We start from the raw sequence: 13,451 nt of genomic DNA on the forward strand, positions 1-13,451 counted from the left end.
ACATAGCTCGGCACCCCCTCACAATGGGCGCTGGGGTCCCGCACCAGCCAGAGATCCACGCCCCACCCGCCGGACCACCAACAAAGCCGACCCTCGCTGCAGCGGCCCGGCCTCGCCAGCACAACAGAGAACACACCCCCCAAGCACCTACCAACCCACCGGATGAACCCGCTATGCCCTGCCCTCAACCAACAACTGGGGGGGGGCAACACCAAACAAGTACCGTTTGGGAGTGCCTTATCTACGTCAGCTCCCACTATCCCAAATATCCTTCTTTATTATTATTTCTTTTTAAACTCGCTATTAATACCCGCCCCTAACTGCCCCACTACCTTCTTCCTCCTCCACCACAAGCTACAAGGCCCCACGCAGGGAAGGCACATGAGCAGGGGACCTGGACAAAAGCTTGCCCTCAACGGTCGCTTGCTCCCGAACCTTCCCTGCCCCCTTAAATACCCCCTCCAGCGATGCGCTATGCACAGGCCAGCTTGCTGGCCTGCGCATAGCCCAAAACCACCCCGGGGAGAAAGGCTACGCGTTCACCCCGGCACCCCCTTTCCCCCCGGGGCCATCTTCCTACTCATAGCTAACTCACTCAATAAATCCAGTCTATCACCATCTTACTCTTGCTTCCAATCAGCCCTCTGTTTATCTGGCCCACTTAAGCTTATTGGAGAGTATCTGCACTTTCTTTTTTCCATTGGAAGCACTGCTCCTGCCATCCCTTCTGCACTATATCACAAGCAAGCCCAGAAAAGTTGGTCGACCTCAACCTTTTCGTTCTAACTCTCTGTGCAACCATAAAGACACACTTCTGACAGTATTTTTGGAACATTTTCTCATCGTGGCACCAGTGGAACAAAGCATTGTTGATCCTCACAAAGAGTTCAGTGCAGCAGCACTTCTGCAGCCAGCTGGCGGATAGTGGGTGTAATCACTTCCCCCCCTATTAAAATGCCCTGTTGTAGCCAGAGCACAATATATTGTTACCCCTTCCCCCGTGGCGCCCATACGATCAAGGAACAGTGTAACATTAAGTGGACAAAAACACTAAAGTGGACGGCAAAAACCCACCATGTGTATCGGAATGGGGATAAAACTGACTGATTGCGTCAAATAATCCAATGCAAAATTGGAGATTTTTTGAGTTTGTGAATTATATAGTTACTCTACGTCCACGTTTCCGTGCCGCTGCTGCTTCGTGCGTCTTTTCAAGTTTGCAGTTTCTTCCTGCTCCACAGCGGTAAACTCCAGTGCGGCATCCCGTTCCAAGTCCTCCTTCTCTTTCGGTGTGCTTTTCGCCCCTCCACTCCATTTCCAACAAGGCAGGGAGGAGCCCATTCAAAAGCAGAAAGTCCCCTTGGATTTGCCAGGGCAGGGTTTTGAAGCTCCTCCTCTCCACAGCGCCTCCCCCAGGATCCTCTGGAGAACTACAACACCCAGCAGCCGCCAGGAGGAAGGGGAAAAAAAAGCCGAGCCCTTGTCTCGTCCATGCAGGGAATTTGAAACAAAAGAGTTTGCCTGTAGCGTGCTGTGGAGCTGGCCTGGCCTATAGTAGCCAGGCGTGGTTTGGGTTGCAGGTTAGTGAAGGGACAGCGGAATCTCTGTCAGTGTTAGAGTGGTGCCCGTAAGGGCTGGGTCAGGTTACAGTTGCAAAGCAGGCAGCAGAGGGGCTGGCCAGCAGAGGGAGGTGGGAGGAGGGTCTCTCCTTTTTTTCCCTCTCCCTGTTCCTTTTTTTCCCCCTCTCTCTTCTTTGTTCCCAAGTCTTTGTGTTTTCCAGCCATGCCTAGCCTGGTAGTGTCAGGGATCATGGAAAGGAACGGGGGCTTTACGGCAGAGCTGGGTACCTCAGCCTTCGGGGGTGGAGGCAAGGAGCAGAGGGGGGCGCTTCTGGAGGACGAGCGAGCGCTACAGCTTGCCCTGGACCAGCTCTGCCTACTGGGGCTGGGGGAATCCCCGGCCGCCGGGGTGGTAGTGGTGCAAGAACAGCAGCAGCAGCAAGAGGACAGCAACAACAATAACAACAACACCGGCTTGAACCACAGCCACCAGCAGCCCCCCAAGGGGGAGAACAAGTTGTGCGCCCTTTACAAGGAGGCAGAGCTCCGGCTTAAGAGCTCCAACACCACCGAATGCGTCCCGGTGCCCAGCTCCGAGCACGTGGCCGAGATTGTAGGCAGACAAGGTAAGCTGCGCCTATTGTCTCATTGTCTGCCGTCTCCCAGCATCCAGCATGCCCGCATCCCTTCAGACTGTTAGTGGTACCACATTTATTATCTTCTGTCTGGCGAGGGGGTGTGACCTACCTCACCCCTGCCCCACATTCTCAAAGTATGGCAGCCTCTTCAAATATACAACCGGTATCTGTTTTCTGTAATGCTCTTTTCATTCTGAGTAGCTTGCATCATAGGAAGAAGTGTCTGTGGGCAATCGTGTCTGTTATCCTTCTGCAGTGAACCCTTTACGCTGTTTCCTTGAACACAGTTGGGTGGGAACAAAAGCTACATGCAGTTCCTCTTCATCGGGTGATAGGTAGTTAGTGTCTTTAAGCACGTTTCAACCCCCATCCCCAATTAAAAAAAGAACCCATCCACACTTTGTGTAATATGCCATTAAGTGTCACATGCGGACAGTCAAAGTTTGGAACCAGGTCCATTTCCCCTTTCCTTGGGACACAGCATGGGTTCGGTTTTTTTTTCTTCTTAAGATTGTCTTCTCTATTTTGTGGGCAAGGGTACTCCTTGGTTGTGCTGTCACCTATTTCTCATTTCCGTTTAAATGCTTGTTTGCCTCAAAATGGGGAGACTCATCGGTGCCATGACACCCGCCCCCGCCCTCTTTGCACTGCTTGTCTAATCTAGGGAGGAGAAATCGATGACAGGTCCATAGCGGTTGTAAACCCTTTGTCCCACTCCTAGACCCCCAAAACAGTATCGGTATCCACAGTAGCAGAGGGTGGATTCAAGAAGAGGGCACATAAAAGTTGCAAGCGGGACAAAGAAGGAGCCAGTGGCTGGCTCTGCAGCATGGAAACAGAGCACACTACACGATGAACGGATGTTTCTTTTGTTTTATTCTGCATTAGTGATATTCCGGAATGTGGCTCATATGTACTATCCTAGGAAAATCCCCAAATGCCACTTTCTGGGGGCGCTATATTTGTGCCGTGCACAAAGCACCATTTCCCCCCTTTTGTTGGTGGGTCCCCCCCCCCCCCTTCTTTTCTCTCGCTTGTTCCTGCATTGGGGAAGGGAGGGGGCTCTCGGGGCAGGACGTGGAAGGGTTCAAATAACAGCTTAATGGAAGCTGAACTGCTCGGGGTACCATGTGACTGCAAGGACTGGAGTCCCCCTCCCCTCTTGCACAGGGGGGAGGCGGGGGTCAAGAACCCAGTCTCCTGCGCGCTCTTTAAGTCTTGGGTTTCAGGGTCTGACCAGTGGCAGCTCCAGACTCCACAGCCTTGCTTTTGTTCTCGTGTTTTTTAATTCATAGTGCGCCTTGGCTGTGAGAGGTAGGATGGGTTAGGGGGAGGAGGAACCAGGCGAGGGTACAATGTAGATACCACACCCTCCAGTCCCCAGGCTGGCAGTCCACGGGGCAGGAGCATGTCATATGTTATTGGAAAGATGTTGCGGGCTGTGTAGACGTCCCGCCCCTGAGATAGTAGAGTGGCAGTCGTGACGATGACATCGTGCTTTGTCTGTGCAGATTTTTAAGCACGTGTATAACAAAACAAAGGGACCTCCCCATATCCACCGCGTAACTAATGACATGTACTATTTAACAAGATATGGTCTCGTAATCTCGGCAGGCATCCGTAGCGTTGATTTTAAATGCTGGCTGTGCCTATCCTGACGTGAACTCCTGCTGTTTTGCAGAGGGAGGAATAATAACCGCACTCTTGTGTCCTGTGAGGCGGTGCCTTAACCTGCAGCCCCACCACCTGACTTTGGGGAGTAAAGGGCCGAATAACGGCCCACGATCCGGTAGGGTCGCAGGTCGCACTTACATTAGTGAGAAGCTTCTATGCTGGACGTATAGGATGACTGCTGGCTTTGGAGAGGGGTGCTATTGATCATGGATTATTTGCTTGGTTGTCTTCTTGGACTTGTATAACGTGTTTTCTAGCACACAGAAGCACTCTTGCAGCGCTGTATAAAGAGTTTGGACGATTAGAAGATGTAAACAAACCAACATGGCAGTGCTGGATTGAGTCAGGCTTTGACTATGTGCAGCATCAGTCTCGCTCTCTGGTTTAGAGTGTGGGGGCGGGGGAGTGGGGTCTCATGGATATCTATGGAGACACCGACACCAAGAGAAAGGCTTGACCATCCGGAATAGCCACGCCTTCTACAGTACTACTATTATGAAAGATATGATCACATTGGCCCCTTATAACGTCCCGCCACGTGTCTCCTTCAGTGGGAAATATAATGCTTGGCGTTTTATTTATACTTGTTTTCTTAAGTTTTGCATTGGCTCGGAAATGCTTCTTATCTGTGCGTTTAGGTTATCTGTGCATGTTCCCTTTTGTTATGTCACACTGAATGCTGGGATTTAGCTCGTCGATTAGTCGCTAGACTGAAAGGCAGGTGCTGTCCTCTGAGGGTCACGCAATTTGGACATGTTGGTAAATTAGAATCCCCTGGTTTCACTAGCTACAATGAATTCATAAGCCATTCTCTTGCCCGGAATATACTCCATGCCATGCCTCTTTGTGGGGGGCGGTGCCAGGTACATCCCTTTTTGTTCTTGTTTACCCTCAGCCAGGGGCTGGAGGGTTGAAGCGTGCGTCCATGCAGCCTGTCTGGAAGTGTTGTGGAACAAAGAGGGGAAGTGGTGGCTCTTTGCTGGGTACCCAGCCCATCTGGGAGGAGTTTCTCTGATGGATAAGGAGCAGGCCAGTCTTGACAAGCATGCGCGCGTGTATGGGAGTCTTTGTTGTGGCATGGCATCGCTGCAGTGCGACCCACTTCTATGCTTGCTAATGGATGCACGTGTGACGGGCATAACTCTTTGCAGCTGTGCTTGTCCAAGAAACCTTGGCCTTGAACTGCCAATGTCGTTGTCAAACGCACCTAGTATTGGAAGCTGTGAGAAATGGACGTTAGCTATTTTTTTCATATTGTGCATGCTACAAGTTCCTGGAAAGAGGTTATGCGGTCCCAAAGGTCACCGCTCCTAGACCTCCTGCAGGATGTCTAGTAGCCACTGTACACTGAACAATTTAAAGCAGTCGAATGCTTCTTTAAAGGGGCTCGACTGAAGTGACTGTTGCAGCACTTCTACACACGTCAGTAAGCAGTGCCAAGCGTTGTGGCATGCTTCCTTGTTATTGGTGAACCAGGGTCCTGTCACCGTTGACCAAAGGCCTTCGCCACCTAGCTGACCCAGCATTGTCCCACATGCCAGTGAGAAGTCCTCTCCAGCGGCGTGCAGTGACCTCTAGGTGTGCCTACAGCAGTTAACCGAATACATTACACCGGGCTCTATTATTATTTTAAACTGTTCGTTTACTTGGGTGGGGGGGGGGGATATGTTTAGCGTGGTCCTGTGAAGTCATCAAGGGCTACTCAGCATTTCCAAGTGCGACTGCCTCAAACCCCCTCGGCGGGATACATGCCTACTAGATATCACTATTGGGCTTGTAGAAAATAGTCTGCTAAAAAAAATATTAATTGGTATGCTAACTCCTTAATTTTTGCGTATCTTTTGTGATCCAGAATATCCCACCCAACCAGTGCTTGGGAACAAAATCGCCATAGCTGTTCCCAGGGTCGCCAATGAGCTTCTTTGTCTGTCGCTCACTCCCAACACGTGCTGCGCATTGGGTTTCTCTCAGCCCCGCGGATGACACAAGAGTAGGGCCAGTACAAAGGAACCCCCGAATGCTGTGCTTCTCATTGCCTTCGTTTTTAGCCTAACCTTGTTTCTATCCAGGGAAAAACCTGGGAGATGCCATTACCTCAGTCGTGTGATTGAATCAGAAGAAGAATGCCTCACCTGAAGCAGGGGCGTTGCTATTCGGCGTTTTCGTGTTCTTTTTGTTTTACCGTTCGTGTCTGCCAGTCCTTTTTATTTGGGAGATTTGCAGGCAGGATGGAAGAAATTGGCATGGGCGTGCCATTGTAACTCCACGGCCTGTGAAAGAAGAGTATTACACACTATCTAGTGCACGCCTTTGTTTTATGCGTAGACCTACTGTATAAGAAAGGGTGCATGATGTAAACATGACGACCCGCGCATTCCAGGAAACCATTTTTGGAAATGCCAGGGATCGAGTGTCCGGAGGAATAGCGCGCGCGTTACCGGCTCTGCATGTCAACAAATGGATGGATAACGCCCCATTGCCCCCAGCACAATCTTTTTTTTGTAATTGTTTTTTTTAACGCTGTACTACTGGCTTCCGTTCCAATTTTTTTCATTTTACCTCTCTGGATTCTTCCTACTTTGTGTGCCTTTGGCGTCCTTTGGACGTATGATGTGGGGGGCGGGGAGGTTATCTGTTCGCCCCCGACTGGGCACTTAAGAAATCCTAAGTCACTGGTGAGTTGTTCGCAATTGTCTCTAGTCTCCTCTATGCCAAGGATCCACAGCCTGCGGCTAACTAAAATGTACAGGCACCGAGCCTGCCAAGGCAGGTCTGCTCGACGAACATGCGAGTAATCATTTTAAGGAATGCAGAAACTCTAAAAAATCTAAGTGGTGCATAGCCATTTTAATTGGTTGTCCACCCACCCCCCTCGGCTTTCAGCGTTTTCTTCTGGTACCTGGACACTGCTAAACCACAACTTCACAGAACTCGGAGCTACGTTTCAGGTTTATTTTAGTGCTACATGCTGTACATGAGCAACATGATTGTGTCGCAACTCGATGTATAAGGAACATATTTTTGCTGGATTCTTAGAATGTGGGGAAGCAGCATAAGGCAAGTACTTAAAAAAAAAAAAAAAAAATGTTTACACTTCACTCCACCAGCCCCCTCCTCGACATGGGTTGGCTTTTTTTTTGTGCTAAGGGTGTGTCCAGAATTGAAACCCATTAAGAGTGCTTTTGTTAGTACACATGCAGGAGAAATGGACATCAGATGCAAAATACATGATGGCCGACTAGACATTTGGACCTGCTGTATACAGAGCTATCAAAATCGTGACTATCTGCGGCATCAAGGGCAGGCATTTATCAAATAGACTGTTATTCTGGGGGAAGTGCTAATTTTGATTTCTGATAATTTTGCTCATCTATGTTGGAGTTTTCCCAATCTTGGAATTTTCCGACGAACAAACGCACTGTGTGTTTCAACTTCTTTTCACCTGAAACAACAATTTTTAGGTTTTGGTAGCTAGTGGCTTGATGTGAGTAGTAATGTTAATAACCTGTGGCCTCTAGAGTGACTTGGGTGATCACGTGCAGTGTAGGGTGACAAGATTTTCAAGACAAAAAACCAGGACGGCCAACAACATAAAAGGACTAACCCACTCACCCTCCTCTTCTGCCCACCCCGCCTCAATCCCACAGTATCTGCATACACATTGTGCGGTAAAAGCATGTACATAACAAGCATGATACATTTTAAGTAATACCGATTGAAGTATTTTAATGTTGTAGGTGTACAATGAACTTGATTGGTATTTAGTGTGGAAAGTTACCCATCTCAACTATAACGCACCGTTTAAAAAAAAAAAAAAAATTGGATACCCAGGAGCTGAGCTGTTTCTCGGTTTGACATTGCATGCCCTGCCATTTACTTGCTTCTCAGCCTGTCTCTGTGGTGCAAGCAGTTAATCCAGGCACCTGTAACCTGGAAGGTTGGGCGTTGGAGCCCATCCTTGGATGACAAAATTGTGCAAAAATAATAATGTGTATTTAAAAACTGACACACCCTCCCTTTCCCCTAAACTGGGACAGGGGTTGTGTGAATAAAAAAACTATCGGGACAGAGGGCCCAATTCGGGAAGAGTCCCGGCAAAACTGAGACGTCTGGTCACCCTAGTGCAGTGGCACGTGTGACTGTCTTTTTGGTGTTAAGTGAAATGGGGCGTATGTGCCCCCGCCCTTTGGTGATGAGGATAAATGGCCACCAGAGTAGCGAGGATGGCTGGAAATCTGGATGGTGGAAAAGATTAGCTCTAGAAAGGATGCTTGGCACCAAGGGGCAGGACTAGGTCAATGGAATAGGTTAAGTTGGATCACACCAAAGATTTGATCAGTGCCCAAAACACTCCTGGGGCTCTTCGTCGCACAGGAAACGAGAAGGTAGAACGTAGCAGTTCACTAACTTCCACATGAGATGCAAACTTTACCATGTTTCTTTTGCCCGTTCCTTAAGTAGTTTTGAGAGGCTGCAAAACATGCTTCAGGGCCCAAAGTTGGAAAGGAAGCAAGAAGGTCTTTGCCTATACATTGACTAACTCGAGTACTTGGCTGTACGCTATTGAGAACCAACCAGCTCAGGAGAAGACCATTGTAAGTAAGCCATTCTGCTTTATGTGTTTTTAGCTGTTTCTTGTGTAGACCTTCCCAAATCGAGCCAATGCCATAGGTGTTTTTATTGCACCATTTGGTCTGGGGAGTCAAACGTGGTTGTTGGTGTAAAGATAACCAGGCTCTTTTAGGTCACAAGCAGGAGCTGAATAGCTCCCAGCAGTTCGGAAATGCTGGTAAGGGAGATTAAGATTGTAAAGGGACTACCAGCAATGACCAAGCCTCCCCCTTGATGTGGGTAGATGGAGCGGGTTGCCCCGGTGTGAAGCTGTGAGCCTGGCTTTGATTGATGTGCAAGACAGGCTTATTGGTGGGAGTTGGTAAGGTTACCTTCAAGGCATCCTTGTGTCATGAAGCTGAACAATTGGGGTATTCGTGTGAAGAGACGGAAATGTCATACTTGTCAAAAGATTGCAGCAGATACGAGTCGCTAGGCCAGTACTAGGACATTGTTGTGAAGCAGTGCGTTGCAGAGTGAGCTGGCTGCACAGGCCTATCTGTTTGAAACCTGGAAGCCATGCGATCTCATCAGACTGGGCCCACTGGCCTTTGATCCCTCCTAGTCGATACACTGAGCACCACTGTACTGGGTAGTACCATGCTATCTAAGAACCAACAGAACAATTTTTTTAGTTATTTGTCTATTTTTTTTGGCTTTGTCAGCTTCTTATAGTGTCCCCTCAGCAACCACCATCTGTAGACACAAAAAGTCAACTCTATCTACGAAACCATTCAGTCCTGGATGGCCGCTCATCTTCTGTCTAAACGATGACAAGACGGAAATCTTACTTGTTGGCAGCCCAGCCTACCCTATCATTCACCATCGAAGGCCACACCATCCCAGTCTCCCCTGCTGTGGAAACGCTAGGCATCCAGCTAGACACCACCCTGAACATGTCACGACAAGTGAATGCCATTGCATCTTCCGCTGCCTATTCCACAAAACTCGTCGATGCCAGCAGACCGTACGTCTCCACTGACAACTGCCTCACCATTGCTCATTCCATCATCTGCTAAAAATGAGACTATTGCAACACATTTTTCCCTGGCACCACAGAAAAGAACCCCAACAAGCTGCAAACCATCCAACTAACACGCTATGTGCCGCCTTTGTCCTGCGCAAACACAACCATGTATCTGAGGCAAGAAGAATCACGGCTCCCCATCAGGGAAAGGATCAAATTCAAAATCCTTGTCCTCACCCATTGATGCCTCACGAACACAGCACCGAGTTACCTATCCCAGAGACTGACCACACCTGTCGCCACCATATCAGTCTGCCTCACAGGTTCAAGCATTCTAAAGCTGGTGGGTCCGGCTTCCCCCTCCACTGCTGTCACATTGTGGAACTTGCTCCCTCTCCCTCTAAGAGCAGATCCATCCTACAACGCCTCCTTGAAGTTGTCTGCGCATCTGTGATGGGTGTCACACTTGAATATATGCAGACCTCTTTAGAGGAGCGCTCGCTAACATTGTATATGCTCGATAAACTCAACAGCAGCAGTTACATCACATACTGCCGAAAAGTCGCTGCACAGGGGTTCCTACCACTGGGTATGCAGTGATTTTAATGAATACAAAATAACATGCAATTTTTAACGAACCTGAAACAATGAAAAAAAGTTTGCATAAAAAAAACATATCTGGGGTAAGTGGTTAAAATGGGTCGGGAGTTGTGGTGGGATTTTAAACATGGAGAAACGGGGGATTTGGGGTGACCCCCCTATACCCCCCCCCCCAAATAAAATAAAAAACATCACAATTTTCTTCTTTTTGGGTTTGTTAAAAATGTATTCTTCGTTTATTCATGTTAAAACCACATGGTACCTTACACCGGTCTGCTGGTTTCTTGCACATCTCACAGATGTGTTAGAGTTGCACAGCTGAACAAAGACCTTTTCCCAAACCAACAGGGTATTAGTGTGCAGATCACCTTCCTCCCTACACAGCAGAGGGACATTAAAGCTTAAACCCACAAAACGTTTGGATTTAGACCTTCAAAACTACATTTAGTGTTACTGTTTTGAGAACCTATTGTCTTAACGGCTGTGTCAATGCTAGCAGTCCCTTTTGGAACTTAGTTTTCTGTCTCGCGAGAGGTGTAGTTAAGCACCTTTTTGGGACGGTCCATCCGACAACACCCAACTATGACACAGACCCCAGTGACACTCATCTACTGTTTTTAATTTTGGCTGCCAATCAACACTCGTGTACTTGTTTAGACCGTGTGCGGAAGGCCTCGAAGGCTCTTGGTCCGCATGGTAAAACGCACATAATGGGTCTTGCTGATACTACTACTTTCTTGTAGAAGTCAGGAGTCTGCAACTTCTGGCTATCCAAATATCTTGGGCCTATAACGCCAGCCAGCCCTAGCAAGCTTAGTCCATGATGAGGGATCATGGGAGTATATTTCAAACGCCTCAGAGTCGCAGGCAGCTGCCCTGATTACAGATGGCAGTCATCTTCCACAAGAGATCGCAACCCCACAAATTCATCCAGAGGCCTGTGTTGTAATGTGTAGTAGAAAGAACTTTTATATTTTTAATTGTACATACTGCTTTCCGGAGTTCTGCACTTTGACCATAGCAAGAGAGACCTATAGAGCATACATGAGTAGCTGTGTAATTCTTTAAACATAAATTGCTTGTTTTCTAGGTAGGAGTGGGAGGGGAGGCAGGATGTAGAGGGGTCCAATTGTCAGAATGTTGCTAATGATCCTAAGAAGGATGGAGCTACAGTTGTGTGTACCTTTGTTTGGCCTGAGAACTGTTTTCTTAACTAACCTCCCACAAACATATGTTCAGTTTGTCTGCACGGTAAGGGGGATTGTATTGTGCGTTTTGTGTACTCTCCTAAGCAAAGCAAGCACTTAAGACATTTTAGTTTGTATTTTAGGATTCAGCAGCATAGGGCTAGTTGTACATTTCAATTGGGTAAGTTGCAAATGGTTGTTAATGTATATAGTAGTTGGTGTATGGGTTTGGTGTTTTTATTTAACCAGTAGAATTGACGGGGTAATTTCTTCCCCCCCCCCCCGCCCTCTCTCCCACTGGATATAAAAAGATACCCCTTATGGACCCCTACAGAGGATTGTGGTTTTAATACTAGCCCTAAGAGTCGGAGTGATGCATTTTCTTTCTCACCTAGGGTCCGTATGAGCCTGTTATACATTTTGAAATTGCAGTCTATTTTTCATCAAGAACAAGGTATTTGGGTTTGTGGAATGTTTGGCTATGTACGACTCGCCACACCACAATGCATTGAAAGTTAACCCATTTTAGAGTTGTAACCCAGTTTAAGGGTTGTAGATTAGATACCTACCTGCCTATTGTATCCCCTAAGATCGGACCAAATCCCTTTGTCGCCTGCAGAACTTAAGGGATGCGTTCAGGTCAGTGTTGTGAGCAGCACCTTCCTCAAAAAGGACCCCTGCTATGATGCTACCTGATATGCCCTGAGCCTCTATGAAAATATGCTTCCTTTTCAATTAAAGGAAATGCAAAGATGTTTGATTTATCCTGTAAGATACTCTAACCTTACATTGTTATCCCCGAGATAAGCTTCTGCTCTAATGTTGTGCACCCACAAAACGGGTATTTATTTTGTAAACTGTGGGTAGAGCACCTGGCATCGTCCTGTCATGTGACCATGAATTGACTGATGAAAGAATACATCTTCTTTGTGTTGGTGTTAAAAATTCTCCGTAGATATTGTACCTCTGAAACTTAATGGAGACAAGCTGAGTCCAACTGGGTTTGTGGTTTCTAGTGGGTGAGCTGGCGACTGGAATTTTGCAAGACCGTTCTGGTACAAATGTCACACTTCCTCGATTCACTAATTTTAATATGAAGGACTATGAAACCAGTCGAACCATGTTATTAAAAGTGAGATTATCACGCCACATATTTTTATTAAAAACCATGAAGGTAATCATGGGTGTCCCCTTGAAGAGAAGACTATAACTAGACCACATGCAAAATATGTGAATTGGCCTTGAAAAAAAAGAACCCTCAAATGGATTCCTTTGCATATAGGAACAAACTTTGGCATCTGCACTAACCTTTACAAAGTAGCAAAAATAGATTGATGACTAGAAGCCTGACATTTTTCAGCTAATGCTGTCATGTTCAAAAAGTAAATACAGGGCCACATTGTATCTGTATTACACAGTAGAGAATGTAACTGAAATGGACATGTTCTCTGCTCTCTGCCTGGTCTCTCGCTGGCTTTTGCATGCTCTATCTTGTGCTCTATATTTGTCTTTTGCTCTCACTTTCTGTCTTGTGCTTGCTCTTTCTCTTCTATCCAGAGAAATGCCGGTTATATTGCCTACCGTGCAGTGATAGTTTGACCATATGTGACAGTAAATATGAGGGTGGAATTGCCAGTTTCAGATTTTAAAGAAAATAAAGCTCTGCCTCGTTCTGGCTCTCTGCCTTGCTATCTCTGGTTCCCTCTCACTCCCCCTGGCTGGATCGCGCTGTGTGTGCCAAGATCTGGTGATGACAAATCTAAAAAACAAAAAGCCATGTCCGATTATGACCTGGTTATCTCTTGGACTGCACACTTATATTGACAAATTAATTTGGTGTCAGTTATTATCGGTTTGGTTTCTATTTTTGCAGGGCCTTCTATGTATGCGCTGTCTGGGACTGAGTTTTGCGGATAACAAACCATTTGGGCGTGTCCCAACAAAGACCTTTGTCTACCATGGGAAAGGTTTGTCAGCTTCCAGGGAGACCGGTACTGCCCCAGGTGGCAGAAAGAGTTACAATGCTTTAAAGCCCCCCCTTTAAAAAAATGTTATATATATTATTTTTTACTTTATTCATCAGTAAGCAGGGTACACTTGCTTGTTACAATGGCACCGTATGGTAAATGTCAATTTTTTATTTACCATACAGGATTTTTTTTTTTTTTTTTAATACTGTCTTCTGTGGTCATTTCGATGAAGACTAAGCTATCAA

At 47.1% G+C, this 13,451-nt stretch overlaps 1 protein-coding gene across 1 annotated transcript in view; it reads left to right on the top strand.

Annotated features, from left to right (window-relative positions):
* The first annotated feature begins 1,472 nt into the window (after positions 1-1,472).
* MEX3A (mex-3 RNA binding family member A) overlaps positions 1,473-13,451 on the top strand; it is a 151,633-nt gene continuing 139,654 nt past the window's right edge. Inside the window, exon 1 of the mRNA XM_069607130.1 lies at positions 1,473-2,185. Within this exon, the coding sequence (XP_069463231.1) occupies positions 1,783-2,185 (403 nt within the window). The 5' untranslated portion in view covers positions 1,473-1,782. The remainder of the gene's footprint in view (positions 2,186-13,451) is intronic.

This window comes from Ambystoma mexicanum, chromosome 1p, assembly GCF_040938575.1.
Source record: "Ambystoma mexicanum isolate Mex_15411 chromosome 1p, UKY_AmexF1_1, whole genome shotgun sequence".
Lineage (NCBI taxonomy): Eukaryota > Metazoa > Chordata > Amphibia > Caudata > Ambystomatidae > Ambystoma > Ambystoma mexicanum.